Raw genomic sequence first — 15,027 nt, 5'->3', positions numbered from 1 at the left:
CCCAAATCCCCAAATCCTGACAAGAGAGTTCCCAAATCCCCAAATCCTGACTGGAGAGTTCCCAAATCCCCAAATCCTGACAAGAGAGTTCCCAAATCCCCAAATCCTGACTGGAGAGTTCCCCAAATCCCAACAGGAGAGTTCCTAAATCCCCAAATCCTGACTGGAGAGTTCCCAAACCCCCAAATCCTGACAGGAGAGTTCCTAAATCCCCAAATCCTGACAGGAGAGTTCCCAAATCCCCAAATCCTCACAGGAGAGTTCCCAAACCCCCAAATCCTGACAGGAGAGTTCCTAAATCCCCAAATCCTGACAGGAGAGTTCCCAAATCCCCAAATCCTCACAGGAGAGTTCCTAAATCCCCAAATCCCGACAGGAGAGTTCCCAAATCCCCAAATCCTCACAGGAGAGTTCCCAAATCCCCAAATCCTGACAGGAGAGTTCCTAAATCCCCAAATCCTGACAGGAGAGTTCCCAAATCCCCAAATCCTGACAGGAGAGTTCCCAAATCCCCAAATCCTCACAGGAGAGTTCCCAAATCCTGACAGGAGAGTTCCCAAATCCCCAAATCCTGACAGGAGAGTTCCTAAATCCTGACAGGAGAGTTCCTAAATCCCCAAATCCTCACAGGAGAGTTCCTAAATCCCCAAATCCTGACAGGAGAGTTCCCAAATCCCCAAATCCCGACAGGAGAGTTCCCAAATCCCAAATCCTGACAGGAGAGCTCCTAAATCCCCAAATCCTGACAGGAGAGTTCCTAAATCCCCAAATCCTGACAGGAGAGTTCCCAAATCCCCAAATCCTGACAGGAGAGTTCCCAAATCCTGACAGGAGAGTTCCCAAATCCCCAAATCCTGACAGGAGAGTTCCCAAATCCCCAAATCCTGACAGGAGAGTTCCCAAATCCCCAAATCCTGACAGGAGAGGTCCCAAATCCCCAAATCCTGACAGGAGAGTTCCTAAATCCCCAAATCCCGACAGGAGAGTTCCCAAATCCCCAAATCCTGATAGGAGAGTTCCCAAATCCCCAAATCCTGACAGGAGAGTTCCCAAATCCCCAAATCCTGATAGGAGAGTTCCCAAATCCCCAAATCCTGACAGGAGAGTTCCTAAATCCCCAAATCCTGACAGGAGAGTTCCCAAATCCCCAAATCCTGACAGGAGAGTTCCTAAATCCCCAAATCCTGACAGGAGAGTTCCCAAATCCCCAAATCCTGACAGGAGAGTTCCTAAATCCCCAAATCCTGACAGGAGAGTTCCCAAATCCTGACAGGAGAGTTCCCAAATCCCCAAATCCTGACAGGAGAATTCCCAAATCCTGACAGGAGAGTTCCTAAATCCCCAAATCCGGACAGGAGAGTTCCCAAATCCTGACAGGAGAGTTCCCAAATCCCCAAATCCTGACAGGAGAGTTCCCAAATCCCGACAGGAGAGCTCCTAAATCCCCAAATCCTGACAGGAGAGTTCCTAAATCCCCAAATCCTGACAGGAGAGTTCCCAAATCCCCAAATCCTCACAGGAGAGTTCCTAAATCCCCAAATCCTGACAGGAGAGTTCCCAAATCCCCAAATCCTGACAGGAGAGTTCCTAAATCCCCAAATCCTGACAGGAGAGTTCCCAAATCCCCAAATCCTCACAGGAGAGTTCCTAAATCCCCAAATCCTGACAGGAGAGTTCCCAAATCCTGACAGGAGAGTTCCTAAATCCCCAAATCCTGACAGGAGAGTTCCCAAATCCCCAAATCCTGACAGGAGAGTTCCTAAATCCCCAAATCCTGACAGGAGAGTTCCCAAATCCTGACAGGAGAGTTCCCAAATCCCCAAATCCTGACAGGAGAGTTCCCAAATCCCGACAGGAGTGCTCCTAAATCCCCAAATCCTCACAGGAGAGTTCCTAAATCCCCAAATCCTGACAGGAGAGTTCCCAAATCCCCAAATCCTGACAGGAGAGTTCCCAAATCCCCAAATCCTCACAGGAGAGTTCCCAAATCCCCAAATCCCGACAGGAGAGTTCCCAAATCCCCAAATCCTCACAGGAGAGTTCCCAAATCCCCAAATCCCGACAGGAGAGTTCCTAAATCCTCACAGGAGAGTTCCTAAATCCCCAAATCCTCACAGGAGAATTCCCAAATCCCCAAATCCTCACAGGAGAGTTCCCAAATCCCCAAATCCCGACAGGAGAGTTCCTAAATCCTGACTGGAGAGTTCCTAAATCCCCAAATCCCGACAGGAAAGTTCCTAAATCCCCAAATCCTCACAGGAGAGTTCCTAAATCCCCTCAGGGGTTCCTAAATCCCCTCAGGGGGTTCCTAAATCCCCTCAGGGGGTTCCTAAATCCCCTCAAAGGTTCCTAAATCCCTCAAAGGTTCCTAAATCCCCTCAGGGGGTTCCTAAATCCCCTCAAGAGTTCCTAAATCCTCACAGGAGAGTTCCCAAATCCCCTCAGGGGTTCCTAAATCCCTCTCAGGGGTTCCTAAATCCCTCAGGGGGTTCCTAAATCCTCTCAAGAGTTCCTAAATCTTCTCAAAGGTTCCTAAATCCCCTCAAAGGTTCCTAAATCCCCTCAGGGAGTTCCTAAATCCCCTCAAGAGTTCCTAAATCCCCTCAGGGGTTCCTAAATCCCCTCAAAGGTTCCTAAATCCCCTCAGGGGGTTCCTAAATCCCCTCAGGGGTTCCTAAATCCCCTCAGGGAGTTCCTAAATCCCCTCAGGGGTTCCTAAATCCCCTCAGGGGGTTCCTAAATCCCCTCAGGGGGTTCCTAAATCCCCTCAGGGGTTCCTAAATCCCCTCAAAGGTTCCTAAATCCCCTCAGGGAGTTCCTAAATCCCCTCAGGGGGTTCCTAAATCCCCTCAAAGGTTCCTAAATCCCCTCAGGGGGTCCCTAAATCCCCTCTGGGGTTCCTAAATCCCCTCTGGGGGTCCCCAAATCCCCTCAGGGGGCTCCTAAATCCTTATGGGGGGTCCCCAAATCCCCACAGTGCCCTGGGGATCCCTTTGAGGTGGGAAAATGATGGAAATCCCCCCAAAAACCCATCCTGGGACTCCCCAGCTCCTGTGAGCACAAAAACCTCCCCGAAAAGCCCCAAAATCCCCCTGAACCCACAAAAAGCCCCCTCAAAAACACCCTCAAAACCTCCAAAATTACCCCCAAAAAAACCCCAAAAACCCCCAAACTGACCCCAAAAAGGCTCCTAAACCCCCTGAGAGGCTCCTAAACCCCCTCCCCACCTGGAAGACGAGGAAGTTCCTGGCCTTGATGAGGATCCCCAGCTTCTCCAGCTCCTCGCTGTACTCGCTCAGCTGCACCACGCGGTTGTTGATCTTGTACTCGGAGGAGCTGCCTGAGGAGAGGGCATTTGGGGGCTCAGGGGGATCCCCCAAACCCTGAACACCCCAAAATGGGTCCAAAACCACCCCAAAATGTGTCCCCAAACCCTAAATACCCACCCCAAACCCTGACACCCCAAAATGTGTCCAAAACTACCCCAAAATGTGTCCCCAAACCCTAAATACCCACCCCAAACACTGAACACCGCAAAATGTGTCCCCAAACACTGAACACCCCAAAATGTATCCTACAAACACCCCAAAATGTGTCCCCAAACCCTAAACACCCACCCCAAACCCTAAACACCCCAAAATGTGTCCAAAAACTCCCCAAAATGTGTCCCAAACACCCCAAAATGTGTCCCACAAATCCTAAACACCCCAAAATGTGTCCAAAACCACCCCAAAATGTGTCCCCAAACCCTGAACACCCCCCACAAACCCTAAACACCCCAAAATGTGTCCCCAAAACCCAAAAACCCCAAAATGTGGCCCACAAACCCCAAAAAGTGTCCCCCAAACCCTGAACACCCCAAAATGTGTCCTGTAAACACCCCAAAATGTGATCCCCAAATCCTAAGCACCCCAAAATGTGTCCTACAAGTCCTAAACACCCCAAAATGTGCCCCCAAACACACCAAAATGTGTCCTGTAAACCCTAAACACCCCAAAATGTGTCCAAAACCACCCCAAAATGTGCCCCCAAACCCTAAATACCCATCCCAAACCCTAAACACCCCAAAATGTGTCCCCAAAACCCAAAAATGTGTCCCAAACACCCCAAAATGTGTCCCCAAAACCCAAAAATGTGTCCCAAACACCCCAAAATGTGTCCCAAACACTCCAAAATGTGCCCCCAAACACCCCAAAATGTGTCCCACAAACCCCAAAAAGTGTCCCCAAACCCTGAAATGTGTCCAAAACCACCCAAAAATGTGTCCTCAAATCCTAAACCCCCCAAAATGTGTCCCTAAACACCCCAAAATGTGTCATGTAAACTCTAAACACCCCAAAATATGTCCCCAAAACCCCAAAATGTGGCCCACAAACCCCAAAAACTCCAATATGTGTCCCCAAACCCTAAACACCCCAAAATGCGTCATGCAAACCCTAAACACCCCAAAATGTGCCCCCAAAACCCAAAAACCCCAAAATGTGTCCTCAAACCCTGAACACCCCAAAATGTGGCCCACAAACCCCAAACACCCCAAAATGTGTCCTACAAGTCCTAAATACCCCAAAATGTGTCCCCAAACCCTAAATACCCACCCCAAACCCTGAACACCCCAAAATGTGTCCCCAAACACCTCAAAATGTGTCCTACAAGTCCTAAACACCCCAAATGTGTCCCCAAACCCTAAACACCCCCACAAACCCTAAACACCCCAAAATGTGTCCCCAAACCCTGAACACCCCAAAATGTGTCCTGCAAACACCCCAAAATGTGATCCCCAAATCCTAAGCACCCCAAAATGTGTCCTACAAGTCCTAAATACCCCAAAATGTGTCCCTAAACACCCCAAAATGTGTCCCCAAAACCCTAAACACCCCAAAATGTGCCCCCAAACACCCCAAAATGTGTCCCACAAATCCTAAGCACCCAAAATGTGTCCAACAAACCCTGAACACCCCAAAATGTATCCCACAAACCCTTGGAAATGCCCCCAAATCAGCCACAAAACCCCAAAATGCCCCAAAAGGCCCAAAAATGCCCCCAAACCCCTTGAAATGCCCCAAAGCCCCCTAAGCCAAAACAAAAACAAGCCATCCTAAACCGAAAACGCCCAAAAATGCCCCCAAAGCCCCAGAATTGCCCCGAAACCCCCCAAAACAGCCCCAAAACCCCCAGAAACACCTGAAAACACCCAAAAACACCCCCAAACTCCTGCAATGCCCCAAAACCCCAGCAATGCCTCCAAACCATCCCAAAACCCCCAAAATACCCCAAAGCCTACCAAAACCAGCCCCAGAACCCCAGAAATTCCCCAAATACCTGGAAATGTCCCCCAAAAAGCCCCAGAAACGCCCCAAACCCATCCCAAAACAGCCCCAAACTCCATCCTAAATCAGCCCCAAAACACCTCAAAACGCCCCAAAAGGGCCAAAACTGCCCCCAGACCGCCGGAATTTCCCCCAAAGCCCACCCTAAACCAGCCCCAAAACTCCAGAAATGCCCCCAAAGCCCACCCTGAACCAGCCCCAAAACACCCCTAAAATGCCCCAAAACACCCCAAAACACCCTAAAACACCCCAAAACACCCCTAAACCAGCCCCAAAAAGGGCCAAAACTGCCCCAAAACACCCCAAAACCAGCCCCAAAACACCCCTAAACCGCCCCAAAACCCCCAGAAACAGCCCCAAAACACCCCCAAACCAGCCCCAAAACACCCCTAAAACGCCCCAAAACACCCCTACAACGCCCCAAAACCCCCAGAAACAGCCCCAAAACACCCCTAAACCAGCCCCAAAACACCCCTAAAACGCCCCCAAACAGCCCCAAAACCCCCAGAAACAGCCCCAAAACACCCCTAAACCGCCCCAAAAAGGGCCAAAACTGCCCCAAAACCCCCCTAAGCCAGCCCCAAAACACCCCTAAAACAGCCCCAAAACACCCCTCAACCGGCCCCAAAACCACCCCAAGCCAGCCCCAAAACACCCCATAAAGCGCCCCAAAACACCCCTAAACCAGCCCCAAAACACCCCTAAACCAGCCCCAAAACCGCCCCAAAACACCCCTAAACCGCCCCCAAACGCCGGGATCCCCCGAACCCCGGCCTGACCGACGATGACGCGGGCGAAGGTGCGGTCCTCGGCGCCCTCCTCCGAGTACACCATGCTGACGAAGGCGCGGCTGGCCGCGGGTTTCCCCACGGGGGCGCCGTGGATCAGGTCCCGCAGCGTCTTCACCCGCAGGTTGCTCGTCTTCTCCCCCAGCACGAAACTGATGGCGTCCATCAGGTTGGATTTACCTGAGCGGGGGATTTGGGGGGTGTTATGGGGGGTGGGAGCTTCGGGAATTGAGGGGGGAACCCAGGGAATGGGGGAACTAGGGAATTATTGGGGGAACCACAGGGAATTAAAGGGGCACCCCAAGGAAAAGGGGACTTGAAGGGATCCCAGGAAAGAGGGGCCAGCCTTGGGAATTATTGGGGGGAACCCAGGGAATGGGGGGAACCCAGGGAATGAAGGTGGGACCCCACAGAATGGGGGGCTTGGAGGGAGCCCTGGGAATGGGGTGAGGGGCTTGGGGGAAAAGCAGGGAATGGGGGAGCCCAGGGAATTGAGGAGGACCCCAAGGAATGGGGGGCTTGGAGGGAGCCTTGGGAATTGAGGGGGAACCCAGGGAATGGGGGAATTGAAGGAATTGAGGGGGGACCCCATGGAAAGAAGGGACCCCAGGGAAGGGGGAATGGAAAGAATTGAGGGGGGACCCCATGGAAGGTGGGGAACCCAGAGAATTATTGGGGGACCCCATGGAATGGAGGAACTGAAGGAATTGAGGGGGGACCCCAGGGAATGGAGGAAGCCAAAGGAATTGAGGGGGGACCCCAGGGAATGGGGGGAATTGAAGGAATTGAGGGGGGACCCCAGGGAAAGAAAGGGGACCCCAGGGAATGGGGGGAACTAGGGAATTATTGGGGGACCCCAGGGAATGGGGGAATGGAAAGAATTGAGGGGGGACCCCAGGGAATGGGGGGAATCCAAGGAATTGAGGGGGGACCCCATGGAAAGAAAGGGGACCCCAGGGAATTGATGGGGGAATGGAAAGAATTGAGGGGGGACCCCAGGGAATGGAGGGAGCCCTGGGAATTGAGGGGGGACCCCATGGAAGGTGGGGAACCCAGAGAATTATTGGGGGACCCCATGGAATGGAGGAACTGAAGGAATTGAGGGGGGACCTCAGGGAATGGAGGAACTGAAGAATTGAGGGGGGATCTCAGGGAATGGGGGGAATTGAAGGAATTTAGGGGGGGCCCCATGGAAAGAAAAGGGGACCCAGGGAATGGGGGGAACTAGGGAATTATTGGGGGACCCCAGGAATGGGGGAATGGAAAGAATTGAGGGGGACCCCATGGAAGAAAAGAGGACCCCAGGGAATGGGGATGGAAAGAATTGAGGGGGGACCCCAGGGAATGAGGGAGCCTGGGAATTGAGGGGGACCCATGGAATGTGGGGAACCCAGAGAATTATTGGGGGACCCCATGGAATGGAGGAACTGAAGGAATTGAAGGGGGGACCCCAGGGAATGGGGGGCTTGGAAGGAGCCCTGGGAATTATTGGGGGGACATGGGGGGGGTGTTTAGGGGATGGGGAGAGCCCAGGGAATTATTGGGGGACCCCAGGGAATGGAGGGAGCCCTGGGAATTGAGGGGGGACCCCAGGGAATGAGGGGCTTGGAAGGAGCCCTGAGAATTATTGGGGGACCCCAGGGAATGGAGGGCTTGGAGGGAGCCCTGGGAATTATTGGGGGACCCCAGGGAATGGAGGGAGCCCTGAGAATTTTGGGGGGACCCCAAGGGAGGAGGGGAGAGGCGAGAGGGGTGTCCAGAGAATGGACAAGAAGAGCTGAGGGGGGACCCCAGAGTGTGAAGGGGAGACTGTAGGGAATGGGGGGGAGACCCAGAACCTTAGGAGGGACCCCATAGAATAGGGGGGACCCCAGAGGAAGAGGAGGGAGGTGAGGGGGGACCCCAGGGAGGGGACGAGGGAGGGCTGTGGAGAATTATTGGGGACCCCAAGGCTTAGGAAGGACCTCAGGGAACGGGGAACCCCCGCGGGCAATGCAGCGGGAGCGGGGCAGTGCAAAGAACTCGGGGTAACCCACAGACCATGACGGGAGCGGTGTAAAGAACTCGGGATCACCCCTCAGACCATGACGGGAGCGGCCTTGGACCCCCTCCCCTACCCCCGAGAGCCCCCCCGGGACTCACCGGAGCCATTGGGGCCGATGATGGCGGTGAAGCGGCGGAAGGGCCCGATAATCTGGCGGCCCTTGTACGATTTGAAGTTCTCGATCTCGATGAGTTTCAGGAAGCCCATGGTGGGGCCGGGGCGGCCCGGGAGGGTCCCGGGGCTCTGAGGGGGTCCCGGGGCTCTGAGGGGGGCTCGGGCCGGGGCCGCTGCCGGAGGGCGGGAAAGCGGCGGCTGAGGCGGCCGCTGAGGGACGGAGCGCTGCGCCTTGCGATTGGCTCAGCGCGCTGTCAATCTTCACCTTAACCCCGCCTCCTTGCCTCTGATAGGCTGGCGGTTTCCTGTGGCGGTTTTATGGCACCTCGCCTTGCGATAGGCTATAGTTGCTGTCAATCTTCACCGTAACCCCGCCTTCTCGCTTCCTATTGGTTTGTCGGTTTGAACGCGGGGTTGGTGGCGCCAGCGGGTTCATTTGCATGGAACGTACCAAGTCTGCAGGCAGGGGAGGAGTGGAATGGGCCGCCCCGTCGCCATGGGAACCGGGGACGCCATGGGGGCAAAGGGCGCCGCAAATTGGGGAATTTTCGGTAAAAATCGCGTTTGTCGGTGATCGCGACAAAAAACCTTGGGACAAGATTTACTGCTCGAGGTTTTTTGCAGTCAGAATGATTCTGTGATGCCAATACTTTAAAATAACTTGGAATAGTAAATAATAATTCATGATGACCCCCACATGGTTTAAGCATATATTTTTTCCTATTATTGCATTCTATTGATAGTTATATTGGTTACGTTTAAGTTACAAGATACTTATATACTCCATGCTTTAAGAAATTGGTATCACCTGCCATACCTATACAACCTAATATCAATATAAACCAAATCAAAATTTCTCACATATTTAAAAAACCTACTACCTATAAAACCCGAATTGCATTTTTATGCCTATATAACCTGAATCATGATTTTCACATCCACATAACCAGATATGTAGCACTTTTTATACAATATAACGGCTAGTATTTGGTTAACCAGCTGTCTAATGTTGATAGAGAAAAGAAGAAGACAAAACTCACTGGGTGGATAGCTTTTTCCCCTCACGGGCTCCATTTTCCCCAATTTCCCCTCAAAGGCTCCATTTCGTCCCCATTTTCCCTTCAAGAGCTCAATTTTCCCCTCACAGGCTCCATTTCCCCCCATTTTCCCCTCAAGGACTCCATTTCCCCAGTTTCCCCTCACAGGCTCCATTTTCCACTCGGGGGCTCCATTTCCCCCATTTTGCCACCAAGGGCTCCATTTCCCTCACAGGCTACATTTTCCTCCGTTTTCCCCACAAAGACTCCATTTTCCCCCCATGGGCTCCATTTTCCACTCAGGGGCTCCAATTTTTCCCATTTTGCCACCAAGGGATCCATTTCCCTGCATTTTCCCCTCATGGGCTCCATTTTCCCCCATTTTCCCCTCACAGACTCCATTTTCCCCTCAGTTGCCCCCCATTTTTCCCTCAGTTTTCCCTCAAGGGCTCCATTTCTCCTCATTTTCCCCTCAAAGACACCAATTCCCCCTCATGGGCTCCATTTTCTCCCATTTTCCCCTCACAGACTCCATTTTCCCCTCATGGAACTCCATTTTTCCCCCATTTTCCCCTCACGGGCTCCATTTTCCCCCCAATTTCCCCTCATAGACATCATTATCCCCTCAATTTCCCCTCAAAAGCTCCGTTTTACCCATTTTCCACTCATGGGTTCCATTTTCCACTAAAAAGATGGATTTTCGATTTTGAATCTTTGATTCTTCTTATAAATCCAGATGGTCTCAGCCCCAAAACTCTCATTTTCCCTGCAAAAATATCAGTTTTCCACTAAAACTATGGACTTTCCCTCTAATATTTTTGATTTCTGCTTTAAATCCGGAGGGTCTCACCCCCCAGATTCCCGTTTTCCTTACAAAAATACTGATTTTCCACTGAAAGTATGGATTTTGCCCCAAAAAATCCTGTTTTCCCTGCAAAAACATTGGTTTTCCACTAAAACGATGGATTTTTCCCTCTAATATTTTTGACTTTTCCTTTAAATCCGGAGGGTCTCACCTTTGGGGTTGGGGGTACCGGGTGGGAGGAGTCACTGAGCCACGCCCCTTCGCTAAACCACGCCCCCAACCGCACCAAAGCTGCCTTAAGGCCACGCCCATTTGACAAGACCACGCCCCCGATTGGTCACGCCCATGCGTCGCCACGCCCCCTGCGGCAGCGCGCGCGAGGGGGCGTGGCCAGGGCAGAGCGCGCCGGCCCCACCCCCGCGCCCCCCCTCAGGTACCGGCGGGATGGGAAGGGGGGGGGAGAACCCAAAATTGGGGAATTTTAACCCAAAATTGGGGAATTTTAACCCAAAATTGGGCCGGGCTGAGGGTGGAGGGGAGATGGAGCCAGAAAAGGGGAAGGATTTGGCCCCAAAAAGGGAGAGTTTGGTCCCAAAAAGGGTGGGGTTGGCAGCTGGAAAAGTGAATTTGGGTCCCCGAAAAGGGTGGGGTCGCTCCAAAAAGTGCGGGTTGGGTCTAAAAAATAGGGAATTTAACCCAAAAACGGGAAAAAGGGTCCGGAAAGTGGAAGGGTTGTGATCACAGGGGGAGTTTCGTCCCAAAAAAGGGGAAATTTGAATTAAAAAAAAAGGAGTTTGGATCCCAAAAAGGGGTTTGATACTAAATATGGGGATTTTGGCTCCAAAAATAGGGAATTTAGCCCAAAAATATGGAACCAAAAAGGGTGTGGTTATCTCTAAAAAGGGAGGTTTGGCTCCTAAAAGTGGGAATTTGGGCCATAAGGGAGGGATGGCCTCAAAAATGGGGGAGTTTAACCAAAAAAGGGGAATTTGGTTTTAAAAGGTGAGGGTTGGTCTCTGAAGGGGGAATTTGGCCCTCGAAAGGGACTGGTTTGCCTCAAAAATCACGGGTTTGTTCCAAAATGAGGAGATTTTGAACCCCAAAATTGGGAATTTGGTCCCCAAAAACGGGGGGTGGCTCCAAATGGGGATTTTTAATGGGGCCATTTTCCCCTAAAATTCCCAATTTCCCCATAAAATTTCCCATTTCCCCTCAAATTTTCCAATTTACTTCCTAAAATTCCCCCTTTCCCCTCAAAATTTCTAATTTTGTTCCCCAAATTCCCTATTTTCCAAAGAAAATTCCCCATTTTTCCCACCCAGCTGAGTATTTTCCCCAGCCTTCATTGCCCCCCTCCAATGCCCTTTTTCCCTCTAAAACCCCCAAAATTATGAATTTGGTCCCAAAATAAACATTTCTGCCCCAAAATGGGACTATTTAAACCCAGAATCTCCTCAGTTTTTGCCATAAATTGGAGTTTTTCCATCTCAAAGTTCCTCCATCCTCCCTAATTTCTGCTCTTTATTTTTCTCTATATGCAATTTTATATTTTATGAATTTTGATTATTTTTTTTATATTTCCCTCAAAACAACACAACTTTACCCCTAATTGTTTTCCCAAAAAATGCCTTTTTTGCCCTGGAAAATCCTGATTCCACCCAAACCTCGTTTTATTCCTGAAAAATAATGAATATTGCCCTCTCCAAAATTAATTTTCCCTCCCAAAATTACCTTTTCTAAGGGAAAAATGTATTTTTCCCCCCAAAACTCTGTTGTCTCCCCTAAAATGTCCATTTTTCCTCCAAAATTTCTCTCTATTTGGAAATAATTAATGAAATTAATCTTTCCTCCCCAAACACTTCTTGGCATGCCAAAAATTCCTATTTTGCCCAAAAATTGCCATTTTCATTGCAAAAATAATAATTTTCCACAAAATAGGGATTTTTCCTTTGATGGTTTTGATTTTTTCTCTAAAAATTTCAGTTTTCCCCTCCGAAAAGTGCATATTTCAGCTAAAAATGTTCATTTTCCCTCAAAATTTGTAGATTTTGCTCTAAAATGAGAATATTTCCTCTGAATTCTAATTTTTTTGGTCTAGAATATTTTTCCCCTCTCCAAAACTGAAACTTTTATTTTTTTAAATGTGGATTTTTCCTCTTTAAATGTGAATTTTCCCTCCAAAATTGCTGATTTCCCTCTAAAATGGTTTCTTTCCCTCAAAAAAAGTGGATTTTCCCCCCAAACCCAGTGTTGTAATAATAATAATTATTATAATAACACTGCAGTTAATATAATAATATTATAATAATAATGGAAATTTTCTCTCTAAAATCGTGGGTTTTCCTTTAAAAATTCTTCATTTTTCCCCAAAACCCCCTCAAAAATGTGAATTTTCCTTGCAAAATTTCCCTTTTCCCTCTGACTCCGGGGATTTCCCCCCACAGGTGCTGTGATGGTGACGTCACTGCCGCCCCTCTGACGTCATAATCTCTCCGCTGACGTCATGGCGGTGCCGGGGGCGTGGCCGCCGCGGGGGGCGGAGCCCTCGGACAGCAGCCCCGAGCCCCCCTCCCCCTCCAGCTCCCGGCCCCCCCTGTCCGACTCCAGCCCCTCCCCCACCGAGACCACGGCCACCCAATGTGGGCGGGGCCAAGGGGGCGGGGCCAGGGCTCGCCACGCCCCTCCCAACCTTGCCGGGGTGGGGGGGGAGCGGCCGCTGGCGCTGTTTGAGGTGAGGCCACGCCCCCTGCATGCCCCACCCCTTCATTAGCCCCGCCCACTCCATATGTACTGCTGTTGTGAGGCCACACCCCCTAAAGCCCCACCCCCTCATTAGTCACACCTCATTAATACTCTGGCACTGTGAATAGGCCACGCCCACCCCAAGCCCCACCCCTAATTAGTCCCACCATTAATATTCTGCATGAAGCCACACCCTTCCCTGGCCCCGCCCACCGTCAGTGCCTCCCGAAATACCTGCTGCCATTCACGGCAAGACCACGCCCCCTCAGATCCACCATCATTGGCCCCGCCCCCATATTGCGTTGCCTCTTTAGCCCCTCCCCTTTTCAGCCGTGCCCAACCCACCCAGCCCTGAGCCCTTCCCTCTTTAGCCCCTCCCCCTGAGCCCCACCCTCTTTGGCCCCACCCTCTAAGCCTGCCCACCTTTGAGGCTCACCCTCCTTAGCTCCACCCCTTCATAAGCCCCGCCCCTTGATCACCTCCATCCTTAGCCATGCCCCATGAGCCACACCCTCCTTAACTCCACCCCTCGGCCCCACCCACCTTGGTCCCACCCCCTGGGCCCCACCCACCTTAGCTCCACCCCCCGGGCCTGCCCACTTTTGAGCCCCTCCCTACTTAGCCCCACTCCAACCCCCTCCCTTCTTAGCCACGCCCCCTGAGCCCCACCTTATTTAGCCCCGCCCCTTAAGCTTGCCCATCTTTTAGCCCCTCCCAGCCCTACCCTGACACTGCCCTGCACCCTGAGCCCCACCCTACTTAGCCCCGCCCACTGAGCCCCACACCTGAACCCCACCCTTCTTAGCCATGCCCCCTGAGCCCCTCCATCCTTAGCCACGCCCCTTGACCCCTCCCTCCTTAGCCCCACCCCTGAGCCCCACCCTTAGCCATGCTCCGTAAGCCTGCTCACTTTTTAGCCCCTCCCTCCTTTGTCCCACCTGCTGGGCCACTCCTTCTTTAGCCCCGCCCCCTGAGCCTCACCCTCCTTAGCTCCACCCCCTGAGCTCCGTGGCCCCGCCCCTGACCCCGCCCCCTCTCAGGAGGAGCTGGCCACCCGTCCCCGCGTGCCGGCGCTGCTGCGCAGGATGGCCCCGTACAGCGCCCTGAGCCCGGACAGCGACTGCGGCACCGCACAGGTGAGTGAGGGACACACCTGGGACAGGTGAGGGACACACCTGGGGACACACCTGGGACACACCTGGGGTACCTGGGGACGCACTGTACGGCCCGTACAGCGCCTGAGCCCGGACAGCGACTCGGCACGCACAGGTGAGTGGGGACACACCTGGACAGGTGAGGGACACACCTGGGGTACCTGGGACACACCTGGGGACACACCTGGGGTACCTGGGGACACACCTGGGGTACCTGTACAGCCCTGTACAGCGCCCTGAGCCCGGACAGCGACTGCGGCACTGCTCAGGTGAGTGGGGGACACACCTGGGACAGGTGAGTGACACACCTGGGGTACCTGGGACACACCTGGGGTACCTGGGACACACCTGGGGACACACCTGGGGTACCTGGGGACACACCTGTACAGCCCCGTACAGCGCCCTGAGCCCGGACAGCGACTGCGGGACTGCACAGGTGAGTGAGGGACACACCTGGGACAGGTGAGTGACACACCTGGGGACACACCTGGGGTACCTGGGACACACCTGGGGACACACCTGGGGTACCTGGGACACACCTGAGGTACCTGGGGACACATCTGTACAGCCCCGTACAGCGCCCTGAGCCTGAGCCCAGACAGCGACTGCGGCACTGCGCAGGTGAGTGGGGACACACCTGGGACAGGTGAGGGACACACCTGGGGTACCTGGGACACACCTGAGGTACCTGGGGACACACCTGGGGTACCTGTACAGCCCCGTACAGCGCCCTGAGCCCGGACAGCGACTGCGGCACCGCACAGGTGAGTGGGGGACACACCTGGGACAGGTGAGGGACACACCTGGGGTACCTGGGACACACCTGGGGTACCTGGGACACACCTGTACAGCCCCGTACAGCGCCCTGAGCCCGGACAGCGACTGCGGGACTGCACAGGTGAGTGAGGGACACACCTGGGACACACCTGGGGACAGGTGAGGGACACACCTGGGACAGGTGAGGGACACACCTGGGGACACACCTGGGGTATCTGGTGTATCTGGGGACTCACCTG

At 52.8% G+C, this 15,027-nt stretch overlaps 2 protein-coding genes across 2 annotated transcripts in view; one reads left to right on the top strand and one right to left on the bottom strand.

Annotated features, from left to right (window-relative positions):
• Positions 1-3,177: 3,177 nt before the first annotated feature.
• On the bottom strand, positions 3,178-8,832 carry LOC135441596 (structural maintenance of chromosomes protein 1A-like; the record flags this gene model as incomplete). The annotated part of the gene is made up of 3 exons (XM_064701156.1): positions 8,258-8,832; positions 6,107-6,295; positions 3,178-3,340 (listed from the first exon to the last, which is right to left on the bottom strand). Coding segments are annotated over exons 1-3 (461 nt in total), but the record flags the coding sequence as incomplete, so codon positions are not given.
• A 3,730-nt stretch (positions 8,833-12,562) lies between these two features.
• Positions 12,563-15,027, top strand: part of LOC135441595 (solute carrier family 12 member 4-like) — a 33,825-nt gene continuing 31,360 nt past the window's right edge. The window contains exons 1-2 of the mRNA XM_064701155.1: positions 12,563-12,846; positions 13,898-13,993. Coding sequence (XP_064557225.1) covers positions 12,619-12,846; positions 13,898-13,993 — 324 coding nt within the window. The 5' untranslated portion in view covers positions 12,563-12,618. The remainder of the gene's footprint in view (positions 12,847-13,897; positions 13,994-15,027) is intronic.

Source organism: Zonotrichia leucophrys, unplaced genomic scaffold (genome assembly GCF_028769735.1).
Source record: "Zonotrichia leucophrys gambelii isolate GWCS_2022_RI unplaced genomic scaffold, RI_Zleu_2.0 Scaffold_362_52200, whole genome shotgun sequence".
In the NCBI taxonomy this organism is placed as follows: Eukaryota; Metazoa; Chordata; class Aves; order Passeriformes; family Passerellidae; genus Zonotrichia; species Zonotrichia leucophrys.
This window is presented reverse-complemented; position numbering and strand designations above follow the sequence as displayed.